The sequence below is a fragment of the Manis pentadactyla genome, chromosome 3 (genome assembly GCF_030020395.1).
Source record: "Manis pentadactyla isolate mManPen7 chromosome 3, mManPen7.hap1, whole genome shotgun sequence".
Taxonomy (NCBI): domain Eukaryota; kingdom Metazoa; phylum Chordata; class Mammalia; order Pholidota; family Manidae; genus Manis; species Manis pentadactyla.
Genome location: NC_080021.1, coordinates 36,527,157 through 36,546,179, shown reverse-complemented (window position 1 = coordinate 36,546,179; position 19,023 = coordinate 36,527,157). Strand labels below are relative to the sequence as shown.

The window sequence follows — 19,023 nt, the reverse complement described above, 5'->3', positions numbered from 1 at the left end:
AGTTTTTTCTTTAAAAACTGCTATGGAAATTTGATAATGTTACCAAAAGCTTAAAACTTAAAGAGTTTAATCTCATCAATTCAATAAAATCTGGTTACCATTCAAAAACATTATTTTATCTTAAAACTTTGTTGAAGGAGAATTTCTTCCCAAGAGTAAATTATAACCCTAGAGAACAGAATGGTGTAGCATGTTGTAAAGAATTAAACCTTACCCAGAGTGCGGTCTGATCTTTGCTCTCTGCTTCTGGCCCTTACAATGTCATCTCTGATAGGATTATCATTGCGTGGAGCCTTGGGCCGGCCAAACAGTTAACACTATGCTTTAGGCGGAGGCTCTGAGCCACACCAACAATTGGGTGTAGGGTGGGAGCTTTGGGTCAGCTGTATCAGTCAGTCTCCAGCAGGGCTAGAGACTGAGACTGGCCACATGTACACCTAACCATACCTAGGTGATGGAGCCCCAGTAAAACTCTGGACGCCAAGGCTTGGGTGAGCCTCCCTAGTTGACAGTATTCCAGCATACCATCTGTGGATAAAATGAAGGTTCCTGTGGCCAGGATTCTCACATGGCCCTGGTTGGCTAGCTCACTACACATGTGTGGGCAATATGTTGTTATTGACTATATAAAGAGCTCCACCCAGGGCTCTGGGTGACAGACTGGCATGGCTGCAAGGCTGCAGGAGAGCAGAGCAGAGGCTGGAGCAGTGGCAGCGCCAAGGACAAGAGGCCCAGAGGACAGTTGTGCGGGCCGAGAGGCGCAGAGGACAGCCGTGCGGGCAGAGAGGCCCGAAGGCAGAGACCACCTTGCTGCATGCACTCACTCTGAGTGAACGGGATTTTAGTGATTGACCTGCCACCATGGAAATAAAGTTGGGTATAACCTTTCACCCCAAGAATGTTCTACTGTCATTTCTTTGGTCTCCCGGAATCCATAGTGAACTTGCCCCGGGGCAGAAACCCATTGGCAGGAAACCATCATACATTTGTGTTGAGAGAGTAGCACTGTCCTGACTTTGCAGGGAGAGGACACGGGAAGTTCTGTGTTTGGCACCCTCCTGAACCCTGTCCTATGTTTCTCCCTTTGGCTGATTTAATCTGGGTCTTTTCTCTGTAATAAATCATAACCATATGAGTGACAGCTTTCAATGGGTCTGAGTCCATCTAGTGAACTATCAAACATGAGGATGGTTTGGGTATCCCCTGAACTTGCAATTGGTATGAGAAGTGAGGGCTGTCCTGTGTGGACTGTGCTCCCTCTCCCTCCTACTTCACAGTTGGCTGACCTCTTGAAGGTGGCCTCAGGATACAGGGGTGGTGGGTGGTAGACGGTGAGTAGGTGGATGGAATTAACTATCATCTGAATTCCTATCTAAAAAGAAACCTTTACTATGTATGACAGGACCAACAACATATAGAAACTACAATTTATCTTTTTCCTACTTGTGCAGGAAATGCTACACCAGTGGAACTTCTGAATAATTTGTTTAGCAAATTACATCCACAGAAATGTTTTTAAAACTACAAATTCTCACCAAAGATCTAAAAGACTCAAATAAGGTAACAGACTATAATCAGAAATCTTATTTACTGAAAAGGAAAGGGTCTTTCATTTTGCATAACTGGCATTACAATGTTTACCAATTATCTTAATTCTAATATTGGAAACAATTTTTATGTTTCTGGATAAATTTACATCTTAAATGTAAATTTAAATATATTTTAAATGCATATACCCTTATATTCTTATGGACCGTGGTACAATTTTAAGGACTGAAAAAGTAATTATAAAAAATTACAAACAGAAATTTAAAGAATTCAGAAACAATAATAATGAATTACTACTTAAAGAAAATGATATAAATTCTTAAACACTATAAAATCCAGCTGTGAGGAAGTTTTCTCTCTAGTCAGGTGGAAATGTTAAGCTAATCTCAATTACTTTTACTTGTAAATGGTCAATCTAGCATGTTACTTATGTGTTACTAGCATATTACTTTGAATATTCATTCATCTTCTAAACATTCAGTTTAAGTAGAAAATAGTTCACCAAACTTTACTTTTGAATTTTAATGCACTAAATTATCCTAAACAATAAAATGCTTAAGAATCATATAACCAAATCAGAAGAATTAAAAGTATACTTTTGTATTTTGTAAGATTTGTGAAAATACAATGAAATAAATTATAATTTCAAATTCTCTATATATTTAATCATTGACTTGCTTGTAAAAATTCTGACACAGTAAAGTATAGATTTCATTTAAGGGGTACTGAAGAGTAATCGTAAATTGCAATATACCTGATTAGGTGAACAAACAGGAAAATCTTCAACTGGTGGAATTAAACCCTGAGCAATCAATTGTCCGTAAGAAGGGGGAGCTTCTCTTCTTAACAATTCTGCTTCCACCCTTGACAACTGCGTTTCAAATGATCTTTGAGAGGAAACAGGAAGATAGAAAGGGTTAAAAGAAGGCAAGCAAAAGCATTAATTTTTTAAATCAACAATTAAAACAATCTGAACCTTAATATATTTGATCTTGAAGCTTAGTCAACCAACATTTACTGGTTTTCTATGCTGCTGCTTCACTGAGGACACAAAGATGAAGCAGACAGTCTATCCTCATGGGGCTTCACACTGTGAGTCTGGATCACTAAATTTTAATAAATGAGAAATTGCAGTGAAAGGTAAAGATATTAGATCTTTAATATCCTAAGAACATAAGGGGTTTGGGACTTTAGTAGTTATTCATCAAATCTAACATTTATTTTCAGATAAGGAAAAGAGTGAAATGAGTCACCAATAAGTTTCTTGAAATAGCTAAGCTTGTTCCTGAACCAAAACCTCTGTTTCTTCATTGTGCTTTTATGTTGCAATGTAGTGAAAAGTTTTCTGGCCATTTATACTCACCCAAAGAAAAGATGCAGCATGATTACTGTGATACTGTGCATCTGTGTGCATCTATTATCTTAAGTGTCTGGTAAGTGAAGTTCTTTTTTGAATCTATTATTCCCAACTCTCCTGAGACTGATGGTCACTGTCTCCATAAAGGCCTCCTAGGCGACCTCTCTCTGCTATGAGATTCTCCCAGGTCCAATCCGTCTTGCACCACACAGAAGACAACTGTCTGTCAAGGCCACCCTCTGGTGCTTAAGCATTTCTTATTTAACTGAAATGATGGCCCTCGCTGAGCTCTACAACATGACACTAGCCTTGTATTCCAAGCCTTACCTTTTAGTCCTTCGTATGTATTTTAGGCTCCAGACAAACTGAACTATGTCCTGACTATCCAAGCAATGCTGGGTCTTCCTACTTCTGTATACTTTCCCAGGCTGTTCCTCAATCACAACACCTTTTCCCTATCTACATCTCCTAGGAGATTTCAAATGGCACTTCTTTAATGGAAGCCATTCCACATCCCCCACCAACAGATTAGGCCATCTTTTATGTCACTTTGTTTTATAGCTTTTACAGCACTTATATTTTTGTCATCTTATTCCACCCACTAAGTCCTTCCTACTAACTATAAAGGGCCTGTGAGATTATGACTTATTCATTTTTCTATTTGTATAGTGCTTTGAACACAGTAGGTCCTCACATATCTGGAATTGTTGAATAATATTTGTAGAAACACAGGTTAAAAAATACAACTGAGAGTTGCATGTTGCAAAATTCCTATAAAACAAATGAATCTGAAAACAGGAACTGGTAAACATGGGTTGCCTTTTCTCACCTCATGACTCTAAGCTACTTACTTTTAAATGGGCTTAGGCTTTTGAGTCTAAGTCTCTTCACACTAATCTTATAAATCATAAAAAGACATTTATTTATAAATTAATGTAAAACAAAAATATATTGCTAGTCACACTAAAATACCTGCTGCAAATAATTGTGCATGTTTTTACTGTAGAGGGCACAACCCTATAGCTTTGTCTTGATACCGACCTTCGTTCAAACATTCTCAGAGAATAAAGCTTGCAGGTACATCCCAGCGCAATGACCAGTAACAGGCCACAGATCAGGCTCCCTATGACAGCTGCAGTTATGACTCTGGTGGGCACAATTACTGGGCAATTCTCTTCATCGCTGCCATCACCGCAGTCATCCTGGGAATCACACACCCAGCTTTCAAACACACAACGATTATTCTTACAGTGAAAATTTCCTGGCTGGCAAAAAAAGCAGTTTTTTTCATCTGAGCCATTTGGGCAATGATTCTGATAGTTGCAGCGATCAGAACGGGGATAACAGACACCATTTCGGGAACACGGAAATTCTTCCTTTTGACACATGGTACAGTTGATTTCATCCCTTCCATTTGGACAATGCCAGTACCCATCGCAACGCTGTTGCTCAGTATAGCACCCCCAGTTTCCTCCACAGGGTATTTCCCATGGCAAACAGAAGCCATCTACTTGGTAAGTAGCATTAAATCCCCTTGCAGCGTTCACTTTATCGGCACAAAAATGTACCCTAATCTGTCCAGAAGAGGAAACAACTGTAAGAGGAGCATGAGAATCAAAAGCAGTTAATACACGCAGAAGCTTGTGTGGGTTCTCCTCTAAGCCATCATATATTTTGACATAATCACCATAACCAGTACCATCAAGTTTGAAATCAGTGAAGCGTAAAATGACTTTACGGTGATCACCAGTGTCTATTAACCAGGTGCAATTACTTCCAGGAGGATAGAAGTCTGGATAATTGGGAGAATTAAAAGTACCATAGAAATATTTTAACCACTGCCCACAGGTTGGCACATCACAGTCTATCTCATCTCCTAGGTCGAGGCAGTCAATGTTACCATCACATTTTAAAGATTCAGGGAGGCAAGTGTATACTTTGGTAAACCGAGACAGACACTGGAACTGGTTGTAAGCACACGGTTGAAAAGCAGCAGATGTTGGAGGATTGGCTTCTTGGGCACAGATCTCTTCATCAGAACCATCCCCACACTCATCCATGCTATTACACTTCCAGGTTTCTGGTATACACTTCCCATTACCACAACGGAACTGATCACAGGCACAGCTTGGCTGCTCCGATTTCCCTGGGAGGACATAGGGAGGAGGGAGACGGAGAGGAAAGGAGGAAAAACGTATTTTGAGAAGATAAAAAACAGCAAGTGATAATTTTATAATAAATATTGATTAAGCCCAAGTGACAGGGGTTTAAAGATGCTTGTTTGAAAAGATCACTTAGTAAAGTAATATAAGATACATAAGCCAACAGAATATACTGCCCAAGAATTTTAAATAACCTCCTGTATAAACATCATGAAAATGAGACATTTTGACATAAAGATAACTTCATGCACAATAATCACCTTTTCAATCAATCCTTTATATTCTTTCCTAGTTCTTGTTGACACATATACAGTATTTACTATGTATATTATAGTGTATTTTGCTATCCCCTTATTTAGACCCAAATTTTTGCTTAGATTATTGTAAGATTTTATACATTTGATCATGTTTCACATAATAATACAATACTTTCATTTTATAATTCTATTGTATTAACACAGCTGCAAAATCCTATCTGAGTCTGAGTACAGGCACAAATTTAGTCATCAAAATATCAGGGGTAAGGACAAAGAAAAAATGGAAATGCTTTTAGAATTCTAATTATTTTAGTGTACCACCCTAAAGATGTAACAATAATGAGGTAGGGAAAGAAAACCAAACATCAGATCCCTATAGTCCCAAACTGATAATGTTAGAACAATACATACTTCTCCATTAACAACTTACATATTGTTAAACAGGTGAGAGAAAATTTATTGGTACATAGGTGCTTCAGAAGCTAGATAAATCTGACAAAGATTGTTAAGAAAAAAGGAGAAAAAAGGTATTTGCTAAGGGAGACCATGTACTTACAGAAGAAGTAAAATGATTTTCAGCAAGAAATATACATAACCCTAATGCTCTGAGTTATTTAAATTTGTATATCTAGTCACCCTTTTTGGACAAAGTTTACGAGTAGCAAAAGAAGACTTCTGATACTACAAACTATGACGGTAAAACTGAGTATGTCTTTTCTTTGAAGGTATAAAGACAATGGTAATTCATACACAGAGAAATAATTCTGAAGTAACTTTCAGTATATGGATAAACAGTTGAGGGAGAAAAAAGTTACTTTAAAAATAAATGTATTTAACATATTTAAAAAGAAAATTGACCTCAGTTTATAAAATTCATCATTTTATTAGTATTATACTTTGAGACCCAGCTTTAGGGCATCTGAATATTTAGCTTCTATTCTTCAGTCTCAACTACCTTGAAGACAGTCACAATTAAATGGACAATGTTTAGGAGACTAGCCCCAAAGTGACTGGGCACTTAATACTACAGAATTCTGTTTAATATCTTTCTTCTTACTTAAAACACACCTGAAAAATATGCCAGTCTGAAACCCTTTCTGGAGATACTGTCATCAGAATGGAACCTGATCCAGATGTGGTCTTGTGAAGAAATATATGGTGGTGGAATTGTGGAACCGCAAGCTCTGTAACTTTCAATATTCTTGTATGTTTCTATTGTCAACCAGTCCAAACTGCATCTTCTGGATCCTTGAATATCAAAATCCTGAAAACTACAAATGCAAAGTTAGAAAGACTTTAAGAAGGCTAATTTCAGAAAAAAACTTCATGATAATATAATGTAACTAAGGACTTCATTATAAGCCTCCATATATTCCATAAGTAATACCAGATTTTTTTAAAAGGCTAAAAAACAGGTGGTAGATGGCACCTTTTTTCTTTTTCTTCTTTCTTTGTGTGTTTAGGAAAGAGCACTTCTAATTCAGAATATCCTAAATTGTTCTGTTTGAGCCAGAAACACCACTCTATAATCTAACTGAAGCACACACAGGGAAAGACAGCCTTCTCTTAGATTAGACTGGCTCATTTCCTTACTCAATGGAAAGTTTACAGCTTAAATTTTTTAAGGAAGCAAATAACACAAATCTGAATAAAGAAATTAAAAATGAACAAACAAAAAATCTTTTTCAGTGAAAAGTCCCTGAGTTTGGGAATACTTTTTTTTTTTTAACATAAATTACCTCATAGCCAGACATTATCATATATAAATTATGGGTATGACTACAAAGTGCAAAAATACAAAAGTAGCGACTGCTATGAAGAAAGAGAAATGAAGGTATCATTTTCCAATAATACGTCTCACTAAAAAATGAAGATATTTCTGTCCTTGCTTCTGCCTTAAACTAAGTGATAATGAGCTTACTTATCCAAGGATTACTATACCAGGATATTTCCTCTTTAAATATTCTGAATTACCATAATGAAGACTGATAATTTGATTGTTTCCAGTTTTTCATTATTATGAACAACACATTAAAGAATTCTTATACATGTATCTCTTTGTATACATATGAGCAAATATTTCTTCAGGACAAATTTTTCTAGAAGTAGAAATGCTAGGTTGAAAGACGTAATTCCACTTTAAATTTGCTAAGAAACTGAAATCCTTATTCCATCTCACAATTCCATTGAGTGTGTATGAAGTACCTCATATCTCACAGCTCTGAAAAAATGAGATTTTCAATTTGAAAAAACAATTGTTGCCAGTTAGGTGAACAAAAATGATTTGGTAAAACTATCTGGGTGTAGAATCTTATTTTGAATGTTCACTGAAGACATCCTTTATGGCTACTGACTTACTTAGTCAGCTTTCTGATTCTTCAGTCCACTTCGGTAATACGCATTTTACAGAAAAGGGTCCAAATTCAACCAACTGTATAAAACTATTAGCATAACCATTCATAATTTTCCCTTATGACTTTTAAAATCTTTTATTGTATTTATAATTATAGACACTTTTGCTCTTTTTAATTTTTACCTTTTCTCTCTTTTCTTCAGTCTTGCCTTGAGATTTGTCTATTTTCCCCAGTTTTCCAGAAAGCCAGTTTTCTGTTTTATTATATATTTTTCTATTTAATTATTTGCTGAATTTATTTATTTTTTCTACTTGAGATTTACCCTGTAGCTTTTCCTTGTTTTAAACCCTTTATAAATGGTGAGCTTATAGTTTCCCATCTTACTAATTTTTATCAATTCTTGAAAGCTGTAAATTTTTCTCTAGGTACTCTTTCAATGTTTTCAAATAGTTTTAATATGTAATACTTTCATCATGGTTATTTAAAAAGTATTTTATTAGTTCTACTGTGATATCCAGCATAATGCAGGAGTTATTCAGGAATATGTTCCCAAACATATTGGTTTTGTTGTTATTTTTTTCTTCAGTTTTTTTAGGGTTTCTAATTTCATTGCACTGTGGTCAGAGAACACAATCTGAATGATGCAAAGTCTTGGCAATGCATTCAGAATTCCATTGTGATTAATACATAATCAGTTTTTCTAAGTGTTCCACATGTCTTTGAAAAGAATGTGAATTTTCTATTTGTTGAAATAGGTATAAACATTACACACATATATAATACATGCTCCTACTGGAGCCTGTTACTTTTAACAAGCTTGTTAATACTATTTATCAAATCTTCTAACTTTACTAATTCCTTTTGTTTTTAATCTACTAAGTTCTGATTGAAGATATGTATATCTATATCTCTATATAGTTATAACTGTGAATTAGTAAATTCGCCTGGTAATGCCCCACATTTTTCTTTATACATATTTTAGACTGTGTTATTAGGTACATAAAGTTTGCCATGATTATATATTCCTAGTGGATTAACCCATTTGTTACTAATATTTTGTGTCTTAAACCCAATTATATCTAATGTTAATCTTATACTAGCTTTCTCTTGATCAGTATTTCCAAAGCTTAACTTTTTCTATCCCATTTTTTTTACACTTTGGGTTAGTTTTTGTTTTAGGTATCTTCCTATAAGCCCTTAATAGGAGGATCATCCAATCAACAAACCAATAAACTGATCAGCTAGTCTATCTTTTAAAGGTTAAATAAGTTTTTTATTGAATACCTTTCTATTTGGGGGAGAGTTCTCATTTACCAGCTTTTCTGTATTAATAGGTTTTTGGGGTTTTTTTTAGCTTCTTTTTCTTTACCAGATACTCAAGATTGCTATTTCTATTTTTTTCAGTAATCTTTAGATGTTGCAATTGAAATACTAAAACTTTTATTCAAATGAAGTCTGAGTAAGAGTAGCTAGTGTTTCTATGTCCTCCTCAAATTCTCAAATTTGGTGGAAAATTTACTTTATTTTTATTAATCTCTAACTGAAATTTGACATTTCATTCACTTATAAACAACAAACCATAATAGTATTTCCAGTACTTGTCATGTGTCACCAACAGAAATCACAGATAATTTCACATTACATTTCAGTTTTAAATGGTATCTAGGCTATTTATACTCAAAACTACTCTGATTTATAGTTGTTAGAATCATCACTTGCTAATATATAAATAAGCTTAATAAATAAGTTATTACTATATTACAAATTTGTAAAAATTTCTGATTAAGTTATTCCAATATAATTGGTTTCCTTTGTAATGCTATGTATTTTTTTAATGAATTAAAAAACATTATTCTAGGAAAGGATCTATAGGTTTCACCAAACTACCAAAGTGTTCATGCCATAAAAAGGTTAAGAAAAAAACCCCAATGTAATAAAATGTGTAAGGTCTGCAGTAAATTTGTGTTCCAACTTGATTCTGTTGACTGTTTTTATATCATTAAATTTTTCCTTACATTCTGGAAATTTGGATTGCAGGCTAATTTTGAGGAAGATTTTCTGGTTCTCTCTCTTTTTTTAATCCTCTCTTCCTTTGTGTTCCCATTACATGTTTTGTAACTACCTCCTGGGTCTTCATTCTAGAACCAGTGTTAACACGGTGGTTCAGAGTATTGTAGATCCTGTCACGGAGTCAGTGGGTGGACTGGGTAAATTCCCATTTGTTAGGGTGTGTCTTCCCACCTCTGTAAACTCTCAGCCCTATACAAGCTCAGGCAGTGGTTAGTGGAAGTTTTTTTTCAGCCTCTTTTCTTAAGCAAATATTCTGACCTTAGCCCTTGTCATTAAGCAGATAACTAGAATCCATTCCTCTATCTCCTGTGGAAAAAGGTGGCCTGTGTTGATGTTGGTAGGTTTCAGGGGAAAGTAGTAAAGACAGTAAAAATATCTTTACATCATCATCTTTAATCAGTTTTATATGGAGATCTCTAAGTATTCTTTGTTTCTAGTCCATCATTTTAGTTTCCCTCTGTTATCATGATTTTAATTTTATTTTCGACTTAGGAATGGATGTTGATTTTCTTTTTGCCAAAATGCTTTATAATATCTATCTTCTAGATAATCATATGCTTTTTCTTTGACTTGTTAGTATCATAAATTAATTGAAAAATTCCTAATACTGAGTAATTTGCATATCCAAATGAGTTGCATTTGATTATGATTTAAATATCTTTTGACTAATTTATTAAGAATACACCAACACAGGTAACTCTTGACTGTCTTTTTGTATACGTGAATCATCTTTTTAAACTTTAGAATTATTATGATAATGACATCAGTAGGAACTAGGAGAGTCACTAAAGTCACTTTCTGATTTTATTAGTCTGTATAAATCCAAAGCCATTAACTGATTGCAGAATTTAGGAAATTTTCCTTGAGATGTAGTGCTCACCTCTGTTTATGTTCTGTATTTCAGAACTGTGCTTGCTTTTAGCATATCTTACTTTGTGAAATCCCAAGGATCCAATGCATGATCAGAACCAGATGGCAGTATTCCACGTAGTGTCCTCTATGTTGGCAAGAATTTCTAAGTTTTATGTAACTGAACTGGTAGGCCACAAATTTAATTTTGGGGTTGGATATTTTTAGGTTAAAGATTAAAATCTCCAAAATTTCTAGTTTTATGTTGAAAGAAACCCAACACTTGAGAACACTTGGAATTCCTATGGTAAAAATGCTATTTTGTAAAAACATTTACACTTAACCATATATAAGTAACAGAAACTAGGCATATTGTTCAGATACCAATACTGGTACTGTTGCAGAAGGATAACCTTAATGACACATCCTACCAATTCATTAGGCAAGTCAATCACTTCTCACAGAGGAGTAGAATTGCTTTTATACAAGCTTAGCTCCAGTGCTCCAGGATATGTGGCCTTAGGCAGAGGGGACCAAAGGAAAACAAACCATAATGGCCCCTGTTTTATGGCTCCCACAGAAAAAGGGGGAGAGATTATAGTTGTGTTAGTTGTGTTTCTTAAGAGAGACTGATTCTCCCATTAATTAATGGATATAGAGAAGGAAGATGGAAAAGATTCAAAAGTAGGCTACATTTACAATCTCATTTTTGAAAAACGTAAAATGAAGGGATTTGAGCCTAAGAGCTGCCAAGTCTCTTCTAAATCTAAAATTGCATGATTCTTACCTATAAAAAATGTTATTAATGAAAGAATGTTGGAGATGCCTTTGTGCTGTTGCAGAATACTGTGTCTGTGATGGAAGGGCATCCTCGTTTGTGTTTCAGCTCTAATTACAATTCCTGGTTTAGGTACACTGCTTTCCCCACACTCCCTTCAGGCAAGTTTTTTTTTTCCAAATAACCTTGATATAATTTCCTTAAGCAAACATTATCTAGTTCCACTGACTACTTCCTCCTTTATATCTTATTCCCACAGTTTTATCTGCAATTTTAAACGTTTTTAAAAATGAATCTTTGCCTTCCTTATTTATATATTTATTCTTAGAACCTTAAATGTATGATTATTGCCCCTGGGAATATCTTTCACTTCATATTTTTAACAAATTTTTTGGTTTCAAAGTTATGAAAAAAGAGATTTTCCTAGATGCAGTATTACCCATTATCAGCTTGTTTCAAGTTTTATACATATATGCATATACAAAGACATACCCTAAAATCACACTTTAACTCTTTAAGAAAAAGGACCCTACTAATGAAACCAAAGATCTCCAAGTAAAGTAGTGAGGTTTTTTTTTCTATTTGTCCCATGGCCAAAAATTACACTCCTGATCCTATTATTTTGAAATCTGTACCTTTTGTTAACAAATGACCTAGAAGAATACAATGGCTCAGTATAAATCTATTATCATCATTAGAAAATATTCAAAACAGATGCATTACCAGTAGGGAAGGACAGACCATTATTCCTACCCTTAAGATGGTACTGAGAACTGTAATTTAGTACATTTCTGAAATTGTCTTTTCATGTAACTGCATGATGAGTGATGATATGTAGAAACTGAGTTTAAACTTTGTAATAAAATATATATTGATTTAGAAAGGTATTAGAATTACCTTATAGTTATGATTTCCCCTGGGTTTGCCCTTATGAACCAGCTACAGTTGATTTTGGCAGGATATTCAGAAGGCCAGCCTGGGCTCGTGATTACACCACTTGGTGCTCGAATCTGTTCTGGAGTCTCTCCACAAGCTGGAAGATAGCCAAAGCAATCTTAGCTAATTATTATACTTTAAAACAAAGCATTAAGGAAATCAGTGTTTATTAAAAACAACACTTAAAAGACAGCAAATCATAAACAATAAAATACGGTATTATCAACCTTAAAAAGCTTTTGTTATTCTAATGATATTTTATTTTTCTTCCATTTAGTCAAAGTATCTCACTCTATGCAGTACACATTTGGGAGAGACATGCAAGTTTTCAAACTGGATCTTTGAATAACAACTTGAGTCAGGACTGTTAGCTTTCACTGTGGAGATCTACTAATTAACCCATATAGCCATCGACCCATCCTTTCCCCTTAATTTTCTTATTGTAAACTACCTAAAGCTCAATATTGAAAGAACTACTGTGTTAGATCCTTAGGAGTACCATTTTGGTTTTTAGACACTTCAAATGACATTACTTCAAAATTACTCCAAACCAGTTCGTCAATGTATTCTACTTATACTTCCAAATTTTATTGCAAGGTCATGAATGATTCTTAGCTTATTTTAGAAACAGAGGCTTGAAATAGGGATTAAAATATCATTATGCGATTAAATATCTGAATATCATAGAAAAATACAGAGTAAGTTCAAACTATCAACACTTCCTTGGGTTATTCTCCTTGTATTATCTTGAATTCCAGCAATAATACAGTCAACATCCAACTTCCCCAGAATTCAGCTGACAATCTGACAATTTATTTTCCCTCAATTCAAAAAATGGCCACTGGGCTATAAAAAAAATATGTGAAGAATGTTTAAACCTTCAGTAGAATGTAAAATCCTAGAATCTTTAATCTGATACAGTTTCAACAAATTTTATTGTCTGCTTTTGAAAATAATAGTGATTAGAAGCAGCAAGTTAGAAGTGAGGAAAGTAGTTACCAGGAAAGTAGGTGTTCAGTTTAGGTTAGAATGTTAGGAAGTAAACATACTATGTAATTTAAGAAAGTTTTTATTCATACTGATCAAAATAAAGCAAGTATATTACTCAAAGAGTCACTCTTTATTTCTATGGAGTAACTCATTTTCTGAAGAAAACATGTGATCAAGGTTTTAATATACACTTTACTGCAGAAAAAATGTTTATGCCTCAAATGGGTCTACCCTGGAATTAGGGTACATTGTGCCAAAGGACCTTGTTTTCAATCACTTTTAGAACAGAGTTTCACAGCAGAGAATAGAAGGATATAGTATATAGAGGCCTAGCATACATCTTATTGCCTACCCATAATGAAAGCTTCCAATTTTTTTTTGTTAAATTTCATTAAGAGTAAAATCTCCCTTTAATTTTTTTAAAATTTAATGAATACTTTAGAAAAAGATTAAATCCATCAAAATATAATTCTATTTTAAGAGCTCAGCAGATCAAGTGCAAGAGCTTTGCTTCTAAATCTGCTCTAATGAGTTATTATCACAATAATTAATGAAAAGATAACCTAAATCACGTTTAAGAACTTCTTCTACATTATCTCTTGGCAAAGGATTTGGGAGTAGCATACTGAAGGAGTTCTTAAGTTCATGAAAACTAACATAGAAATGAATAGCAAAACAGTCATCACCCCACCCTCCAGAATATAGAAAATTATTCAATTTCATTAAAAGATTTATCTACATTAAAGAGAATAATTTTGAGTTCAATTACATTTAACTTAGAATAATAAAACATATCTAAGTACTCAAATACTAACTGATTTAATAGCAGTAGGATACATTCTAAAACTAGGTGGGAATGATTTATGACAAAGCAGACAATTGTTAACCTTTAAATAAGTAGATAGACTAGTTATAGGGAAAAACTAGAAAGAACTTTATTGGGTTTTTGTTTTATTAGGTTTTGTTTAAAATTTTTTTCCCCAAATACCCAAGAAACCCATAGGTGGTGCTCTTTTGCCAAAAACTAAAGAAATGTTCTGGTATAGATGCTTAGAAATACTGTTGTGAACATTTTATTTTCATACAACTGCACAAGGATAAAACACACCACCCATAAATAAGAATGATTATTTTAAGATTCAGTATTTTACATTTCTAATTCAGTAAGTACTTTAAAAACAAAACTACAGTGTAATTTCCCCTTTAACTGGTTATGAATACATATTTTAATTTTACACATTTGCAACATGACTGAGCTTGGCTTTTTGTTTCAGATCCAGCTAATGGCTTTTTATCAACCCATTTTTACATGTGCAATACACTTGAGCACGTAGATATATAGTCTAGTATAACTCTTATTTCCTTCTATGTCTGACAAGGAATAAATTCAAATGCCAAAAAGGTAAGATTAACAGACAACATTTAAAAAAGTTTCTCTCTCTTCTGGGTTAAAAGTTTGCATATAAATATATATACTGGTAGATTTGGAAACAAAAGTCCTCGATGCTGTCTGTTCTACCTGCCATTTACTGGCTTTGCCATAGTGCAAGCTACTAAAATGTTTTGGGTCTTGGTTTCTTCATGTGTTAAAATAAGGAGTTGCTATCTGAGTATCTCTAATGTCTACTTCAGCCCTAAATCATACTTCCTCCCCCCATCACCATTATGTAGTTCCACTATATTTCTGATAGCTCATCAGGATGCACTGATAAATTTTGGTATGCTTATATTAAAGGTTCATTCCCAAGCTTTCTGCTGTTCTCACTCGTTATTGATGATCTCACTCACTCCTACAGTTTCAACTAGTATTTATAATTAATGCATTTAAAATCTTTAACCGATATTCTGCATAGCCAACTGCCCACTGGACATTCCAACCTGAAATCCAACATGATCAGACTGTCTGTTTCTCAAGTCCTTCTTTTTATCCTATATTCTGAATCTTTACTGTCTTAGGCATCATTAGCTAATAGAATAGTTACTTCACCTAACTCAAATAAAATAGAAATTTACTTTTAAGAATACCACAGGTAATTTTAAGGATTTTGAAGCACAGGAAATAAACAAAGCCAGGCCTCATAATGACTAAAAGTAGACATTTCAAAGTCAGAAACTGAAGCGTCCTTCACTACCTCCATCTCTTAGGGAATCAAGGCCTATTTTATCTCCTAACATTTGCTCCAATCTTCCAACTGGCTTCCTCTGAGTCTTCTATTTTTTTATTATCTCAGAGTTCTAATTTCTCATTAGAGAAATTTCTCATTCTTAGCTCATCACAACTCTTTAGCTCATATGTAGTCAGCAACTATAATTTCACTTTTTTCTTTGTTATATTTATACTAATGTTATTTATCTTATTTTATACCTTTCTACATATAAGATTTGGGGTGATTTACAATGCAATCAATTTGATAATATTTTAAACCTTCATTTCCTCACTTGTGAATGGGGGTTAAAATACCACCTACCACAAAGAGTGTTACAAAGATTAAATACAATATTCTAGTAAAGGACTTAGTACACTGTTGGGATTACAGTAAATTGTCAATAAATAATACATGATACACCAAATTATTATTCCAGATAATAATGCCTGAAATGCTATGTTGAGATGGCTACTAAACGTGGAAAGAGGGCAGTGATTGCTAATTTAATATGTACTGGGCACTGCTCTGCTCTGGAAGAATGAGAAGCTATGCCACGAATAACAGGTTATTTGGCAGGTTGAAGCTAGGATAAAGACGAGGCTGGGATATATATTCACAAAACATTGTTACAGGAAATTCATTTTTTTGTTTTAAGTCAAAGTGGTTATGTGACTCTGCTAGTTTAAAAATTATCTTTCTAGATTTTGACTATGCTCCCAATTTAGGATATACCAAACCCAACATTCTTTAACCTATGTTTGTTTTACCCATTCCTCCTCTATTGCTTATCGAGAAGCAATTTTAGCCACAGTCTGATTAATTCTGCAATAAGATTTTGTATGTAATTGGCAAATAGAGGAATATTGTCAGCATAATATAAAGTCATGAAAAAATGTTTTTCCAGCACGTTAGTGATTTGAAATAACAAGAGGCAGGAGTTTTCACAATTTCGGGAAAAAAAAAACAAACCCTGTTGAATAGCCTTCTTTTATTGCAAAGTGGTTACTTGACTGGCCCAAAGAACTGCTTGACTTTCCTCTATATTAAGCTATTTTGAGAGGCTGCAAGTATAGATGGAGATGTGGAAACATTTCCCTCACATAAAAACAAAACAAAACAAAACACCTTAATTGATCAAAGATATCTCTGAACAATATTTTTAATTTTGATTAAACTAGTCTCTATTAGAAGCAAATGTCTTCAAGCAGGAGGTGGGAACCCCAGAGTATACAGCTGCAAAGTATGGACTGATCCTTAGAAATGTCAGAGGATATCTGACTGTGCTAGTATCTGGACTGGTATTATATTTGTTAGGGCTATACTTAGAAAGTTACATCACTGTAAGTGATCTATACCAATAATTTTCTCCTAAGTTCTGTTAGTCTAGTGTTTGATTTTACAGAATGAGATTTTCCAGAACACATACATAGCATTATGGAAGCAATGACTGTATTTTGGTCTTTGTTCATTTTGCTCCTTTAATATATCATATCTTTTAATAACCAGCATCAAATTTCATTCTTGAAATACAAACGTCTATAAAAAACTTATCTATTAATTTACTTTGGTCAGTATCTTTAGATATAAACAAACATTCAAGTATTTTGGGTAATGATGAGACATACCTCAACTTTTGATAAATTTTCCATAACTCCAGAAATGCCCAAATTAAAGGAGTTCCAAATGTTCATTCAACAGATAGCACCTTTCAACTTGGGCAGCATCTTCTTCATAGGATTATGTACTGATTAGGTTATCTGCTTATTTCCCCCCAAAGTCAACTTAATTGGTAGTGGTTCTAGTGCACAGGACATCTGGAGTGGAAAATAAACTGGCACTATTACAACACACTAAAAGGCTAAACTAAATACATACAAGTTTGCTTTAAAATAATTTTTTAATCAAATGTTCATCACAGTGGTTCAACAGTCCCTACCCTCATGCTCCCCCACCACAGTCCCAGCCTATTCTTCTCTCTCTTGGTAACCACTAGTCATTTCTCAGTGTCTATGAGTCTAATGCTGTTTTGTTCCTTCTGTTTTGCTTTGTTTTGTATTCCACAAATAAGTGAAATCATATGGTGTTTGTCTTTCCCCACCTGGCTTATTTCACTGAGCATAATTCCCTCTAGATCCATCTATGTTGTTGCAAATGACAGGATTTCTTTTCTTTTTATGGCTGAATAATATTCCATTGTCTACATGTACCACATCTTCTTTATCCACTCACCTACTGATGGACACTTAAGTTGCTTCCATTATCTTGGCTATTGCAAAACAGTGTGACGATAAACAATACATACAGTTTTTAATTTACCCTGTGTTTTGTCAGTTAAGAAAGGGAGAATTAACTGAATAATGACTAGGTAGAGATTCTCTGATGGAGTCTTAATAAGATTTTGATATTAGTTTCCAGTTTTAAAACACAAAGATTTCAATGTACAGTTTAGAAAATGGCAAAACTGAGCAATACTTAAGACTTCTTCACGTTTATTCTGACACTATTTCAATAATCTTAAAGAAAAGCAAAGAACAATGGTTTTAATTAGATTAATACACTTTATTATTTTTAAAGAAATCATTTAAAAAGTAGAAAGTATTCAAACAACCTCTATTTTAGAGGGCACATGGGAGAGGAAAGGATGATTTCAAAATAATGTCAAAGTGTCCTTCAATTTGAGATTTCATGGTTTTAAAACCTGAAAAAAAGAGACAGGCAAGGAAATTTATGATTATAGCTAAACTATTTGTACAAGAAAAAGAAAGTACAACTTCCTGCTCTACAGATGAAGAACTGGGTTTCTTTTCAAAATTGACACTTTATGACTACAAGTAGTTGAGACTAAAAATGGCATGCAATCTTTGTGCCTTCGATTTTAATAAATCACAAAATGGAAATGCAAGTAAAAATAAACTATCCTATTGACCACCTAAGTACACAAGACACATATGAAAAGCACAAAAGAGAATTCGTGTTCTTATGGAAATGGTAGTTTTGTAATAATGAGATATTATTAGCTTAATCCAAGAAACAATTATGAGAGCATACAAAACAATATACTCCTAAATGATATAATGCATAAAGTACTTTTAAACAATGTATCATATGGGCATGTGGTATTACTAAACAGAAACAAAGCCCCCTCTCCCCCTACAATCCTCTGCATTATTGAACTATATTACAGGAGGGTTTACTTGATAATTAACATACAATTTTTTTTCATAGAACAAAATTAGATAGAACCAGAGGAAGGATCACATTCCAAATGAGAAGAATTTAATTACTCAATCCCACAGACACTAGTCAAGCCAAGGCAGGCTACTATGAAAAAAAGCAGTATGATACAAATATATTGTGATGATTACTTTCAGTGTAACCTCTGGGAAAGGAAACTGGTGTGATATAGAGATCAGCTAAAAAGCAAATACAGAAGATTCTTTACTTGTAAAAATTTTACTTTATGAAATTCACTACGTAACAAAAGCATTCTTACCCTGTTTATAAGCAAAGGACTGTATTCATAGTCAAAGGTGGTCACTATCATTTGGTTTTCTTGTTTTTCAGAGTATAGAGTG

The 19,023-nt window shown here is 33.9% G+C and overlaps 1 protein-coding gene across 2 annotated transcripts in view; it reads right to left on the bottom strand.

Moving 5' to 3' along the window:
* Window positions 1–19,023, bottom strand: part of LRP12 (LDL receptor related protein 12) — a 72,889-nt gene that overhangs the window by 6,131 nt on the left and 47,735 nt on the right. For both annotated transcript variants that reach the window (XM_036876431.2, XM_036876432.2), the window contains 4 exons: window positions 12,273–12,408; window positions 6,393–6,595; window positions 3,947–5,051; window positions 2,303–2,435 (listed from right to left, as the gene is read on the bottom strand). In XM_036876431.2, coding sequence (XP_036732326.2) covers window positions 2,303–2,435; window positions 3,947–5,051; window positions 6,393–6,595; window positions 12,273–12,408 — 1,577 coding nt within the window. The remainder of the gene's footprint in view (window positions 1–2,302; window positions 2,436–3,946; window positions 5,052–6,392; window positions 6,596–12,272; window positions 12,409–19,023) is intronic.